This window comes from Canis aureus, chromosome 2 (assembly GCF_053574225.1).
Source record: "Canis aureus isolate CA01 chromosome 2, VMU_Caureus_v.1.0, whole genome shotgun sequence".
NCBI lineage: Eukaryota > Metazoa > Chordata > Mammalia > Carnivora > Canidae > Canis > Canis aureus.
Window position 1 is genome coordinate 33,110,315 of NC_135612.1, and position 16,171 is coordinate 33,126,485.

Sequence of the window (16,171 nt, forward strand, 5' to 3'; positions counted from 1 at the left end):
GCTGATTTAAGCTTCCCACGGGGGTCTTTAGAAGATGTACATTGTTCTCAATAGATTTTCCAAACAGACTACATTTCTGAAAGCTCACAGACCCTCTCCCAGGACCCTAGGCTGAGAACTTGCTGTGAGTGTTTGTGAAAGGAGAGATCAGAGGACAGAGGTCCCCGTCAGATGCCCACAGAGAGCCAACTGCTGCTGGTATCTGCAAAAGGTGGGGGCAGAGTCAGGGGAGGCTAGTCTGTGTACCAGAGTTTGGACCTTTGAAGGCGATTCTCAGCAAAGGGGTGTTATTGTGCAGGTCTGAGGCAGAAAGTGATTCAGGCCTGGTTTTGAAAAGCAAGTAGTGGTCTTCTCTTTGTTGACCTCATGAATGAAGAGCCCCACTGTTTTTCCTTCTTAACTTCTGGCCAGACCCCAGGGGTGTGTTTTGGTGGCAAGTGCTTTTGGAGAAATCCTTTCTATCCTTTAGCTGGAGAATAACAAAGCTGTCATTTCCCCCATGATGTTTTATTTGTAACAGACAGTAGGGCTTTGTCACCTCAGTAATTTCAGGGCTTATTTTAGCAACTTTGTGAAACAGGAAGTGGCTGTGATTGCAGGCACCTGATGTTCTTTTTCCCTGAATTGTTCTCTGTGCTTATTATGGGGGACACCTGTCCAAGGCTCCTAGGTCATTAGACAGATGAATAATGGTCAGCAAGCCAGATTATATATAAGCAAGTTAATTAGGCTTGCTCACTGGCCTTCCTCCCTTCCCACCCTCCCCCCTTCTTCTTCCCTTCCTTCCCTTCTTTTCCCTTTGTTTCTTGACATATGGTCCATTTTCCATCACACCCTTCATAGTAGCCCTGGGCTTTCAAAGTACACAAAGAAAACACTATACATGTTATAGGATTTTGTCTCCTGTTCTTCTTCTCTTACATCCTAAGCTCCTTATACTACCTCATAATTATGTTGTCCAATGATAGTCACTAGTCACATGTGGCTCTTTAAATTTAAATTCATGTTAATGAAGTAACATTAAAGTTTCACTTTCTCATTCACACCAACCACATTTCAAGTGCTTAATAGCCATATGTGATTAGTGGCTACCATATCAGACAACATGGATATAAAACATTTCTATTATCACAGAGAATTCCATCTGCCAGCATCACTCTAGAAATTAAGGGCAATCATTCATCCATTTGGTCCCAAATGCTGGAGAAAATACATTAGCACTAGGAGGGTTATTTTTTGATGAATTTATCAATCTTAAAAGTTTTATACTTTATCAAATGACATTGCTCCCATTTTTATCAAGAAGGTGAGTCTAAAGAAACTCCACTTTCTTACCTCCATTCAACTAAACAAAAGTTGTGTCAAAGAAAAATTGTATCACATAAACAGGTAAAGAAAGCTTTATTCAAGACTATTGCAATATGGGAAAGATTTAACTCCAAATACAACAGGGTAAACTGGGAATCTATAGAAGGGTAAGGGTGAGGGTGAGGATGGAAAGTTACCAAGGGAACATGGTTGGGCATCAAGAGTGAAGGGATTCTGAAAAAAAAAAAATGAGTGAAGGTATTCTTTGTAAACTGGGCTCCTCAGGCCAAGGTTAAGGCTTAATCAAGAAGAGGACTCAGATGACTCAAGTTTGGTTAAGGAGGGGGTCCTGACCAGTGTTGACCAAACTTGGCATTTGATTGGCTCTGTAGCAAACTGAAGGGTAAGTCCTAGAGAACTCTACAGTTTAGATAGAAATGAAGGCCCATTTTCAGGCTCTTGTGAATTTGTTCCATGTCCAGTGTCCAGTAGCAGCACATTGCCTGCTGTGTTGGTCATGTGTTTTTCTCCCCACCACACACAGGCTGCCAAGACAGCTGCCCGCACTGGGACAACCAGAGCAGAGTCAATGGTTATACTCATTAGAAGTACAACAGGAAGATGATTAACCAGGAACTCAGACGAGGGATGTTTAGGGGGCTCACAGAGTGAGAAGAAGGTTTATGGAAGGCATCTCAAGTTAGCTCTTGAAATATGGCTTTGATTTGGGTAGTGGTAAAGGCAGGAACTAGAGAAAGGAGGCAATTTCTCTCTGGCTTCTCCATGCCCCTGGATCTGGCAGAGACTCTGGTCTAGGTTTGGAGGATTAGGCTTCAAGGATGATGCTGCAAACAAATATTATTGATGGAACAAGTATTCGTTGGGGCATCTAATATGGACAGAACTACATTAGTTTCTAGAGAAGTAGAGAAATGAATAAGATGCAGTTACTCTTCTTGGGGAGTGAGACCAGTTGGGGAGAAAAATTTAAAACAACTGCAGTATGGCGTAAGCCCAATCTACAGAGGAACACTGGAGGAAGCCAGAGGATCTACTGGAGTTGTGGATGACAAGGAAAGATATAAGGAGAGGAAAGCTTGAGTGAGAACTCAAAAGATGGTAGAAGTTCTTCAGGTTTGGGGAAGGCATTTGAGGCAAAGGCAGAGGACTATGTGTTATGAGCATGGCAGACAGTTCAACATGGCTGGAAAGCAAGGATTGAAGCTGCCTGCAGGGGTGAGGCTCAGTTAGAGGCTCCGGTTTTCAGGGATCTGGAAGTCACAGTTGACACCATAGCATCCCAGTAGGCTTTGAATCCTAAGTGCATGGTAGGCATCTAGAAAGAGAAAAGGAAGGGTAGAAGTACCTGTTGTCCTGTGTCTATATGATTTTGTGTGCATTCCATTTAGTTGGTTAATCATAGGGTGCTTTGTTACATGACTGTCTCCACAACAGAGTATGAGATACCCCCTGACCCTCAGGACAAAGGTCTTATTTTATTCATTCATTTCTTGGAACCCAGTAGACGCTCCAACAACATTCGTTAAATCTAAGGGTGAAGCCACTGCTTTTCCAATGTTGGCCTCAAGGTGGTGCTGTTCTGTCTTTTGGGTTTCTACAAGGTCTCTAGAATCCTTTCTGAATTGAAATTCTCTCTACCCTGTAGTTTGTATTCGCCCAGGGGAAAGACCAGGACAGGAGTAATTTTGGCAGAAACAGCAGTGTCTCTTTGCGCCTTTTCTTAATACATCCTGCCTAATGTGTGACTTCCGTTTTCCATTTGTCCTTGATGGAACCCAAGTAGCAGCATAGGTGTGTGGAGAGGCTTTCCAACCAAGTGTTGGGGATGGTTGCTCATTCTGGGCTCTCATGATGGACAACAGGGCTGATAATGCACTTTCTTTACCAGGATGTTTTATTTGTACAATTTAAACCAGTACATTGTGCTGGAGGAAATAGATAATGAAAAAAAGCATTAACCATTCATTGGCCCTTGACAGTCAAAGCTAATCTTGTGTACATTTTGGCAACAGTGAAGTTCTGCCTTTTCCCTTAGTCTGTTTTATAAACCACCTGTTTCTTCTAGGGTTTTTTTTTTTTTAAAGATTTTATTTGTTTATTCATGAGATACACAGGCAGAGACACAGGCAGAGAGAGAAGCAGGCTCCATGCAGGAAGCCTGACGTGGGACTCCATCTGAGGACTCCCGGATCACGCCCTGGGCCAAAGGCAGGTGCTAAACTGCAGAGCCACCCACGTGTCCCTCTTCTAGGGTTTTAAGGCAGATTAAGGGAATTGGCTACAGAATCCTCCTACGATCAGTGAGCTCCTGCTAAGTCTTTTGAGATCTCATATAAAGCATAAATTATTTTGAGATTCATTTTTCCACCTACAACAATTTTCTCTTCTGGATCAAAATGACTAGGCTAGTCACTGTTAGAATCCCTGTCATAACCCCAGAACCTTGCAGCAGAGAAAGGAGCTGGCCCAGAGCAGCAAGAAACGGGCTGAATAACATAGGCTCCTATGTTTGTGTAACACCCAAATGCAGGATGTAGGAGCTAAGGGGAGGCCTACAGTGGGGAAAGTATCAAGAGAATTATATTCTGTAGGAGAAAAGCCTCTTTACCTGATAATTTTTCCCTGATCAAGAGCCCTTAAGACATTTTGAAGAAATTTCTCTCTTCACTGCAGTGTGTGTCACTTATTTAGCTGACTTCAGAATTCTTACTTTCAACTCTCTTTGTGATTTCTCATTCTAAAAATAGAGACCTGGAACCTAAGGATTTGGGCATGGATGTGGATCAGTGTGTCTCTTCATTTATGCAACCATCTTGTCTTCTAGCTCACTGTGGGTCTAGGAGCTTAGGCAGTTTGATGCTGCCTGCAAAAAGTGGAAGCAGAGATAATGGCAGGATGGGGAGACAACACTTTGAGGTTTAGACAGATAATTTGAAACACACAGGATCAGATGTTGCAAAACCAACTGCATGTCAGGAGTGAGGTGCTAAAGAGATACGGAGTGGCCAAGGGCTGCAGTACAGTAGGAGGAAACAGCCTGGATATGTATTTCTGTGTGCATTTTCTGAGGAGGGTACTCACTGGGTGGATGGTGGGGGGACTTCAGGCCTCAGGACTTCCTTGCTTTGTGGTTCACCTTGACTTTGCCTCAGCTTCAAACCTCACCAGCCACATGGACTCCACACTGCTCCAGGTGGACCTGGCAGGGGCGCTGGTGGCTGGTGGCCCAAGTTACACCAGCAGAGAAGAACATGTCGTGGTGGAAGTGACCCAGGCTGATGTTCCAGGCTCCAGGCGGCGGCGGCCACAGCAGGTTATACTTATAAGTTATTTGAAAGCAATCGTAAAAACTCATTTAATCTCTTTATAAATCGAGTTTCCTTTTGAGTAGATTTGATGGGAAGCCATAAGGGAATGGCACTATTATTAGGCAAGCCCTATCTTTTGCTTTGTCTTTGAAATTTTCTTTTCTCCTTTTGTCTAAGACAACTCTTACCATTGTAGTAAAATCAAGCTTGTAAGTTTTTAAATTCAGATTATTTTACTGGACAATTCAGGGAAATATTATATATTTGAAAGTGGTTCTGTTGTTAAAGCACAATTAAACCTGGGCTTTCCTATGGTACAGAAGATATTTCAACAGCACAGTTCCTTTGGGCTTGGGGACACTTGGCTCAGACTTGCATAGTTTCCCAAAGCTTCTGCTTCTAAAGTGGTAGACTCTTGTGCTTAGCATCTTCTAGACAAAAACCTTTTTCTCCCATCCTTCCAAGGCAAGGAGAGGCAGCAGTGGTGTTGTCACCATGGCCCAGAGTCCAGACAAGGTCTGACAGTCCTCTGTGCATCCTGACCTGTCCCCCAAGTCCTGGGCTTGATGACTCCCCAGGATTATCATAGTGACTTGTGTATGAAGTTCAAGGGTTTTCCCTCTTATAATCAATAAAAGGAACCCTTACTGGTGCACAATGCTGTGTCATCCAAAATGGTGCACCTCTCACATTTTCCTGCCTTGCAGAGCAGGGTCCACAGAGCAAAGGCCTCAATATGAATGAGGCTGCGGTTTCATGGGTGATAGTCTGTGCCGCACCAGTGTTCTAACCAGTTGCCTTGGCTGTGGTCTTAGGATGTAAACTTGGCCTCCTTGTGTGCAGTGCACAGTTGGCTGGCAAGGATTTCTTGGTAAAGGAGAGGTGGGCACACATCTGTCTGCTCTGTCTGTGGGTCTGGTGTGGAGGAAGATGTGACCTTTTGCAGCCTGCAGACATAGGTGCTGCCCAAGAGGTGGTATTGAGCTATTCTGCTCTAATGCGCACATTCATGCCTTGATCAATTTCAGAGTTCCTATTTTCATTTGCTTTATGATTAGTGGGCAGCAAAGCTCCAGTCCTCCATTAAAGTTTCCTTGGTCCCTTGGCTACTTAAGCCAGGCCTTCGCTTTCTGCTCACATCTGGCCCCCCTCCACTGATTTCTCCATTATCCTGCTTAGAACAAGAATATGTGGGGTAGATTTGCCTGCAGCAAAGAAAGCTTCATCCTTGGGTCCTACCTCCCATGGGGTCCTGTGACATGGGTATGGGTATGGAGAGCTTTCTTCTTCCAGCTTGCAAGCAGGAAGCAGTTCTAAGCAAGCACTTCTTGTGAGTTGCCTCAGAAGGCTCAGAAGATCCCAAGTCTCTCATAAAGTGCAGTGATTTTTTTTCTCCTAATAAATCATATTTACTTCTATACCTTTGTGCCTTTTACACTAATTCTGTTTTTGTACTCTGTATTCTTTTTTTTTTTCCTTGAAGCCATCTACATTGTGGAAATTGCCAGTCCCACACAGCTTGTATATGCTCTAGTGTCAGGGATGTGGGAGCTGTATAAAAAGTCCTTGCTGTTCCTCTTTTTCTTCTTTTCTTCTTCTAAACTAACACCTGCACTGAATAGTGCTGAATCCTGGGTGATGGTTCAGGTTCAAAGCCTTACTTTGATATTACATTTCAATTTTTACAGGTCACTCAGAATTGGACAGTATTTTTAAATCCAAGAAGAAGTGAGCACTTGGTGGTGAGCAGGACCTTTGAGATGCTGAGCAGGTGGGTCTGAAGTGATCAAAGATCTTGTGGGAGGTCTTTTGGAACATTCTCACTTACAAAGTTTGGCTCATGGGACTCCAACTTCTGGCACAAATAGGCAGATCAGCTTTGCGGTCTGGATGGGATGCTCCAACTGTACAGTCTATGAACATGAAGAATGTAGTAGGGCATCATTAACCACAAGTGTCAGAAAATGAGGATTGATTACAGGGTCCATTCTGAAGCAAATGGTATTTTATAGTTGATGTTTTAATTTCATTAATATTATGAAGCTCTAAAATGGGGAATTCTAGGAAATTTTAGGATTCTTTCTCTTTTTCTTCAATGCCACTCCATATTGAGTTTTCTAAGCCTGCTATAACAAATACCACTGACTGCATGACTTAAACAGTAAAAGTTTATTTCCTCAAGGGTTCTGGAAGGTTTGTCTCTTCAGAGTACTCTCTCCTTGGCTTCTTGTCCCTATGTTTTCACGTGGACTTTTGTGTGTGTGTGTGTGTGTGTGTGTGTCCCAATCCCTTCTTATAAGGACAGTCACACTAGTGACCTCATTTTAGCTTAATCATCTCTGTAAAGACTCTATCTCCAAATATAGTCACATTATGAAGTATTGAGGGTTAGGGTGTCAACATCTATATTTTGTAGGGACACAGTTCAGCTCGGAATAGTTACTGACTAAATTTTTAGAAAAGTGCTTTAGTTTCACCATGCCACATACTGTTGATTACTTGGATGTTTCTTGTTCCAGGTACTTTTCCCAAATATCTATGACAACCTGTCTACATGTTCTCAGGTTGAATATGGCCTTTTTTGAATCTCCATCATGTGAGAATGGTTGTATTTGCTATTTTTAGCAGGCAAAGCAGTCAGTGTGTGATGAGGAGAGAGAAAATTAAATGGCTAGAACCAGTATGAAAGTCCTTGCTCCCTGTTAATTGTTGGAGTGGCACCTGCCAGATGAGGGCTGAGGGGCCCACATCAGATGGACCTGGCCACAGGGAGGCTGTGTCTGCATCTCAACTGCTCATATGCACTTAGAACTCCTCGTCTGCTAGACTTTGGGTTAGATCACTTTGGAGTCAGTTTGAACTCTGGATGACTTGTGTTGGAAAGGACACCAAGGAAGCAAGCATTAATTGTTGACATAGAGATTGGTTTCCCTTACCAGTGGTGATATCTTTGCTTCATTCTGCAGAGATACTGTTTCTATCAGCATTCGAGCCTCCCTCCAGCAGACACAGACAGTTCCTCTTTTGATGGCTCATCATTACCTCCGTGCAAACATAGAAACACAAGTGACTATTGCTGTGGTCATCCTTGCTGGGGTCTACATGCTGATTATATTTGAGGTAACTTTCATGCCAGCTCTCTAAGACTTATCTGGGCTCACAGGTAAGTATCTTTCAACATGTGGGTGCTCCAGATGGGCTCAGTTCTGCTTTTAATCAAACTGTAATGGCATCTTTCCTAAAAAGGAAGATTTCCATCATTCTAGGTAGAATATTGATCTTACTGGAATATTTGCTGAATCTTGGCAACTGACACATGCAAGATGAGTTTTAGTGGGCCCCTGCAAAAGTTTACCTGAGAAAACTGTATATGTACATGATTTTCTCACCCTCACTCTGCCGTTCACTTGAAGTGTGATGCTGAGAGGGTAAGTATTGAACCTCTCTGAGATGCACATTAAAATGCCCCCTATTTGCTTCATAGGATTGTGTGTATTATAGGGAATGAAGAGACCTTGGGCTATATGGGGGGAGGAATTATTATTTGTGATGTGTATCAACTCAGCTAATGAACCTTTTCACAAGTGATTTCATACCTTCTAAATTTCATGTTTCTGGGAAACTAAGTGCGGCTCTACCTTTAATAGCATGCAACAAAGTACAGACACTGCCTGGGTGGGCTGGTCCATTGTTAATTTAATCATTAAGCCAGGTGTACAGCAACACGTTCATAGGAATCTTGGCTCCAGTAAGTTGAGCTTGGAAGGTCCGTAGAGGATGTGATTCTGAAGATGTACTTCTTCATGAGTGTAGGATAAGTATGGGAAATGCCTTGGAGTTGTCAAGGAAATGGCCTGCAGAAGTGGCCAGGAAATTCCAGAAGATTTTCTTTCCATGGTTGTCTAGTCTACCTGATGAGAAATGTTTGCCCCAGTAAGTTGAGCCTAAAATTCCAAGATCCAATCATTGATTTAGTTGTTAGATCTCTTATGTCTTTTTAATTTCAGCATAACTCTATTCTCTACATTATTTTCCTTTTTACCTCTCAATCAATATTGTGTTTCTGGATTTCTTTGAACACCTATACACTGTGATCTTCTAGAAAGACTCACAGATTCAGAGGCAGCTATGCCCTGTCTGGGCTGTGGTTTATTACCATGACCAGCAGTGGGAAAAGCCTTATCAGAGAATCTGGGAGAGCCCAGGAGCAGGGTTCCTTTCGCTTAAGAGGCCACATAGAACATGCATCACATGCCCTCCTTAATGCCCATCACCCAGTTACCCCATGCCCCACCAATCTCCCCTCTAGCAACCCTCAGTTTGTTCCCTATAGTTAAGAGTCTTTTGTGGTTTATCTCCCTCTCTGATTTAATGTAATTTTATTTTTCCACTCCTTCCACTATGTTCATCTGTTTTGTTTCTTAAATTCCACATCTGATACTTGTCTTTCTCTGACTGTCTTGTTTTGCTTAGCATAATTCCTTCTAGTTCCATCCACATCATTGCAAAAGGCAAGATTTCATTCTTTTTGATGGCTGGGTAATATTCCACTGTATGTATGTGTGTGTATGTATGTACACACATACATACATACACACACATGACTTCTTCTTTCTCCATTTATCTGTCGATGGAAATCTGGACTCTTTCTGTATTTTGGCCATTGTGAACATTGCTGCTGCAAACACTGTGGTGCAGGTGCCCCTTTGAATCATTATGTTTGTATCCTTTGGATAAACTTGTAGTACTACAATTGCTGGGTCATAGGGTAGCTCTATTTTTAACTTTTTGAGGAAGCTCCACACTGTTTTCCAGAGTGGCTGCACCGGTTTGCATTCCCACCAATAGTGTAAAGGAGTTCCCCTTTCTCTGCATCCTTGCCAACATCTGTTGTTTTTGGAGTTGTTAATTTTAGCCATTCTGACTTATGTGAGGTGGTATCTCATGGTGGTTTTGATTTGGATTACCCTGATGCTGAGTGACATTGAGCATTTTTTCATGTGTCTGTTGGCCATTTTTTAAAAAAGATTTTATTTATTTGAGAGAGCAAGAGAGCAAGAATTCTTTGAGAAAGAGTGAGCAGAAACAGGGAGGCACAGGAAGAAGTAGACTCCCTATTGAACAGGAAGCCCAACACAGGGCTCAATCCCAGGACACTGGGATCATGATGTGAGCCAAAGGCAGATGCTTAATTGACTGATCCACTCAGGCATCCCTCTGTTGGTCATTTATATGTCTTCTTGGAGAAATGTCTGTTCGTGTCTTCTGCCTATTTCTTGATGGATTATTTGTTTGTTGTTGTTGTTTTTTTTTTGGTGTTGAGTTTGAAAAGTTCTTTATAGATTTTGAATACTAGCCCTTCATCTAATTAGTCATTTGCAAATATCTTCTCCCATTCCATAGATTGCCTTTTCAGATTTCCCAACTGTTTCCTTTGCTGTGCAGAGCTTTTTATCTTGATGAAAGGAGGGCAGGCTCAGTGTAAGCAGCTCTGGATTCCACTATGTGATGCTGTTTTGCTCTCTGAAGGCTTTCAGCACCATGGGCCAGGATGACTATGGCAGCACCCCACTTTCTAGCTGCAGAGGTGAAAGTTCATGCCCCTTACTCTTCAGTGAGCCTCGACAGAAAAGTAGTCAGTTACTCTTATCTCTGTGGTTTCCACCTGAACTCTGTATGCACCCAGTCTGTGATTAAGTGTTTTTATCTCAGGCATGGGACTGAATTTCAAAACTCCTCATAGATCCTGAGCTGTTCCTCCTGGAGGAGGAAGGTGGGGGGTCTTGCCAGTCTTCTGACTTTTACTGGACCTCTGCCAGGAACACAGTCACACGATCTCACAGCAGTTTGCAGTTTATGGCAACACAGAGCAGAAAGCCGGCACCTAGACTCACCATACTCAGCTGGCTTCTCCCTTTTTTATGCCGGAACTTTGCTGCAGTCAGGTGCCCCTGTTCTTTTTGTGATCCCAGGGATCCTGAGACCATGCTTTCCCACCTGAGATTCCACCCCACTTCGCCAGCTGAGCACCTCTAAGCCAGGGATGTCCCCCACTATAACAGACTTCTAAAACTTCTGATTTTGTGCTCTGCTGCTTAAAATACTTTGCGGGAGACTCCTTAAGCAGCCTCCCTTCCCTTCACTGTGTCTTCAGATATATCACCCCAGATTCAAATCTTTGTTCTTCCTACCTTCCAAAAAGTGGTTGCTTTTCTATTTGTAGAATTGCAACATTTTTCTCAGATCTCTGATTTCATAGATATTCAGAATGATTTGATAACTAGCTGGATTCCAGGGACCAGATGAACTTAGGGTGCCCTACTCCTCTGTCATCTTAATTCTTCCCTCCACCCTCAGACTATTTATAAGTCAGTCAGGTGAACTGGTGCCTCTTAGGATAGGCACCTCTGCTCCTCTACTGCTCTGTATTATAATGTACTGGCTACATTATCTGTTAAAAACCTTCTTTGTTATTTTGAAATAATTTCTGATTCACAGGGGGTTGTAAAGAAATGTACAAGGAAGTCTTGTCATACTTCCCCAGTCTCCCTAAATATAAACATGTTATACAACTACAATTTAATAATATCAAGACCAAGTAGTTAACATTGGTACGATCCTTTGAGCATATTCAGATTTCAAGGATTATACATACACTCCTGTGTATGTGTTTGTGTGTGTTTGCATGTATGGTTATGTGCAACTTTGTATGTATAGTCTTGTGTAACCACCACTGCAATAAAGATACGTGAACTACCATCACACACACTCCCTGTGATAGCTCTGTATAGTCACTCATCCCCTTCCCCATCATCCCTAAGGCCTGGCAACTATAATTTGTTCTCCTTCTTTATAATTAGGCTATTTCATCAATGCTTTGTAATGGAATAATGTAGTATATGTCCTTTTGAGATTGGCTTTTTTTCCACTCAGCATGATTTCCTTGAAGGTCATCCACAGAGTTGCATACATCACTAGTTTGTTCCTTTTTATTGCTCAATAATATTGTGGTATGGATGGAATGGTGTGTTTAAGCATTCATCCCTTGAAAGGTTAAAATAATTTTTTTCCATGTTGGGCTATCAAAAATAAGGCTGCTATGAACATTTAAAAATATTTTTAAAAACATTTTAATGACATTTTAATGTCCAATTTTAAATTTTCTTTATATCTTTCTTCTAGAAAGAAGGACTTTGTTGGTTATGTAGTTTGCAAACACTTTCTATTAGTTCAGTTTATAAATATTTTCTTTCATAGGTAATGCTTTTGGTGTCAAGTTTAAGAACTCTGCCTAAATCTAGATCCCAAAGATCTTTTCCTATGTTTTTTCCTAAATTTATGTTGTCTTACTTTTTACATTTGAGTCTGTGATCCATTTTGAGTCAGCCATTGCTTAAGGTGTGAAGTTTAGGGGAGATTAATATTTTGATCTGTGGTACATTTTTAAATTTATGAGCCTCCAGCACTATTTTTTGAATTGCTTTTGCTCCTTTGTTAAAAATTAATTGGACATATTTGTGAGTATATATTTTTAAATTCTCTATTCTGTTTCATTGATTTATGTGTGTATTCTCCCACCAGCACCACGATATCCTGATTACAATAGATATATCATGAGTCCTGACACTGAGATGAATGATCCTCCCACTTTTATTTTTCAAAATTTTATTGGCTATTCTATGGCCTTCGTCTTTCCGTATATATTTTAGAGAGGTCTTCCAGTCCATCAACATTGTATGTTTCTTCATTTATTTAGATCTTTGATTTCTTTTATAATTTTTCATCATACTGATTGTGTACATATTTTGTTAGGTTTGCACTCAAGTATTTCCTCTATTTTGGGGGGAAATAGTAAATGCTCTTGTGTCTTTTATTTTAGTTTATATTTTTTTCATTGTCATTAGATTTAAATGCGATTGCTTTTAATATGTTGATCTAGTATCCTGTTATTTTATTGTTAATAAAAATACTAATAATATTTTTACTTATTAGTTCTTAAATATTTTTTGTAGATTGTATGGGATTTTCTATGTATATAATCATGTCATTTGAAATAGTAACATTTTTTTTCAAATCTATATGCATTTATTTTTCTTGCTTTATTGCAGTAGCAAAAACAAGAGTAGTGAAAGTAGATATATTTGTCTGTTTCTGATCTTAAAGGGAAAGTATTCAGTCCTTCACCATTAAGTATGATGTTAGCTGTAGGTTTTGTAGATGCTGTTTATGAGATTGAGTACATTGCTTTCTTTTCCTGGTATACTGAGACTTTTTGCTATAATTGGATATTGAATTTTTGGAATGACTTTTTTGTGTCAATTGATTTCCTTCCTAGCTGTTTGATATGGTAGATTATACTCATTTATTTTAGAAATTTGGACCAGCCTTGAATACCTGGAACAAATCTTTCTTTTCTAATGTGAATATTAATTGGTATAACCTTCCCTCTCTGCACTTCTTTAGCTGCTTTCTACAGATTCTGATAGATTGTATTTTCATTTTCATTTAGTTCTATTGTTTATTTTATTTCTAAAATATCTTCCTTTGAAACTCCATCTTTGACCTATAGATTTAGAAGTGCGTTTTTAAATTTCCAAATGCAGGCAGCCCTGGTGGCTTAGTGGTTTAGCGCCATCTTCAGCCCAGGGCATGATCCTGGAGACCCAGGATACAGTCCCACGTCGGGCTCCCTGCACGTAGCCTGTTTATCCCTCTGCCTGTGTCTCTGCCTCTCTCTCTCTCCCTCTTTTTCTCTAATAAGGAGAAAAACTTAAAAAAATTTCCAAATGCTTGGAGATTTTCTTGTTTTTCTGTTACTGAACTGGTTCACTTATGGTCAGAGAACTTACTCTATATGACTTCAGATTTTACCATTTGTTGAAAAAAATTTTTTTATGCCCCAGATTTATGATCTATTTTGGTGAATATTCCATGGACTTAAAATAATATGATTTTCCCCCTGTTTTATAATACCAATAATGTAACTGGTAAATAGAAACCATGTATACTTAGGCCAAGCAATAACTTAAGAAACTCTAAAACTGCAATTTTGTTCTGTCCATAATTTGATACAGAAGGTGGAGGGTGTTACAGAGGTGTTAGGAAAATAGCATGCTTGACTTTGTGTTTCTGAAACTCCTGTGCTTCCAGAATCCCCATGGGGCATCCACACACTATAAACAGAAAGCTGGATGCATACCCAGCCCTATGAACTTTCTAGAAGCAGAGTCAACATTGTAGCATTTCTAGGATCTACTGTAGGAGTCTACTCCAGAGGTAGAGTTTACCTTAGGTAAGAATTCAGAAGTTGTCTTAAGTCTTTGAGTAGAGCTATTTTCCCAGAACCTGAGGTATCTAGACTCTGTAGACAGGAGTGCTTGGGCCATCCTGCTGCCATCTGTACCCTCACTTAGGGAGAGTGAGTCTTGGGGTGGCCTGAAGATCTGTCCATCTCTCCTCCCTCTCCACTGCTGACAGCTACTCTGTACATGCTGTACCCTCCTTGATCCCTCTAGGCCTGCTGTGCTGTAGCTGTGTCATATTATCACTTTCTATTGTGCCATCTAGTTCACTCATTATGTGAGTTGTATGTTGTCTCTGGTTTTGTTTTGTGTTGGTTCCTGATGTTTCATACACCACCGGGCACAGAGTAAATAATGTTTCCAGAGTGTCTTTAGATATTTGACTATGTACAGAGATCCTACTCTGGGTCTTATCTAACCTAGATACTGGGTTATCTAGGGTACCACCTACCTCTGACACCTGAGTGACTGTGTGGGACTGAAGCATCAACCAGGGTTCCCTCTGGCTTTTTAATTACTTGATGGGGTGAAATCATTTCAGGAAATTCTTCAGGTTATTTAAACTTCTTGCCCTACAGATAATCCTGATTGACACTTTCTTACCTGAAGATTTGGAGTTGTATTTCTCATCCTTGTAAAGTAGCTCTTGTTGAAAGCCCCAAAGAAAAAAATCGGACCAATCTTCCTAATTCTTGAAGTTTGCATCTCTAAAGCCCATGCAGGGCTTTAGGAGATTTCCCAATGCAGCATTCTAAAAATTCCATGATCACAGCTAAGGCTTTTATGCCCTTATACTGTATAAAAGCATATTAAAACAGTGTGATACAATCTTAATGACAAATATTTAACAATATAAAGGAAATAATACTTTTCCCCCATGTGCCCTCCACCAATGCCTAGAATTATGTTTTAGGAAGGATTGTCATGACAGGTTCCTTTCTTCTGGCAACAAGCAGGCTTTTCTTTCCTTTTCACTCACTTTATCTAATTGAAGCAAAATGATGCAGCCTTTGTGTGAGATCATGTGTCATTGCCCCTGGGTCCTTTCATATTTAGTCTAGGAGTTCATGAAGCATTTGGTTTAAAAATTATCTATGAAATGAAATTCAAAACAAATGAATAGAGAACACCTTTATTCTTCAGGGGGTCTTAATTTCCAGAAATGGGAGGTGCATTTGGAGAGAGGCAAGAAGCTGTATTTCACAATGCAATGTACATACCACCATGCCATTTTTCAATGGAAACCTCAAACTCAAGCCTTCCGGATATTTGTCATTGTATTTGTAAGGCTGTAATTTAAATTATAGCTGTGGCTGGACAGCCCTGGTGGTTCAGTGGTTTAGTGCCGCCTACGGCCCAGGGCGTGATCCTAGAGACCCAGGATTGAGTCCCACGTTGGGGTCCCTGCGTGGAGCCTGCTTCTCCCTCTGCCTGTGTCTCTGCCTCTCTCTCTCTCTCTGTCTCTCATGAATAAATAAAATCTTTAAAAAAATATATCTGTGGGCAATGGCTCTGCCCCCTTAATCATTTCCCTTTGTTTGCAAGCCCCCCCTTTTTTTTATTGCCCAGAAGTTAGTATTGTGATTCACAGAACATATTGCTTCTAGTAGCGTCTAGCAGACTCTGTCTAGCAGCCTCCATTACCTTGTTAGAGAGGTAGCTATCTTTCTCTTCTTTGAAATCAAAGACTTCAGAACTGCGAGAGCTGGTGGATTATGTAATACAAACCCTTTACCTAACGACAAAAATGCTGAATTGCAAAGACACTTTTGTAATCGAAGGAGTTGGGATGGGATGTGGGTCTTCCAACCACAGTTGGCCATGCTGCTTACATTTCTTCTGACAAGCTCACAATGTCATATTTCATGGTTTCTCAAAGAAATTCCTTAGAAAAAATTCCAGTACTTTGTAGATTTATCTACAATTCTAGTAATTAACTAGAATTAGTAATTACTAATTACTAATTAGAATTTAGTAATCTAGTGCTGGAAGTGTTCCAACCCTGGAACACTGATTGAACTATGGAACTCCTGATTGCTCTATGTTGCCCATGCCCTTGACTGTTCCTGGACATGCAGTCTGGTTTGAAGCTAAATCAAGTTAAGAGGTGTGTGGGGGGGGGGGCAGGAGGCAGCGGGGGGGAGGGAGGGAAGATGAAGGAAGCCAGTGCGTAAAGAGGGTACAAATATATAAATATTGCAATATGATTATCACTGTAGCTTTAACCAACAC

At 40.9% G+C, this 16,171-nt stretch overlaps 1 protein-coding gene across 1 annotated transcript in view; it reads left to right on the forward strand.

Moving 5' to 3' along the window:
• OCA2 (OCA2 melanosomal transmembrane protein) overlaps nucleotides 1-16,171 on the forward strand; it is a 435,982-nt gene that overhangs the window by 97,642 nt on the left and 322,169 nt on the right. The window contains exons 7-9 of the mRNA XM_077868273.1: nucleotides 4,482-4,642; nucleotides 6,326-6,408; nucleotides 7,604-7,757. Of these exons, the coding sequence (XP_077724399.1) occupies nucleotides 4,482-4,642; nucleotides 6,326-6,408; nucleotides 7,604-7,757 (398 nt within the window). The remainder of the gene's footprint in view (nucleotides 1-4,481; nucleotides 4,643-6,325; nucleotides 6,409-7,603; nucleotides 7,758-16,171) is intronic.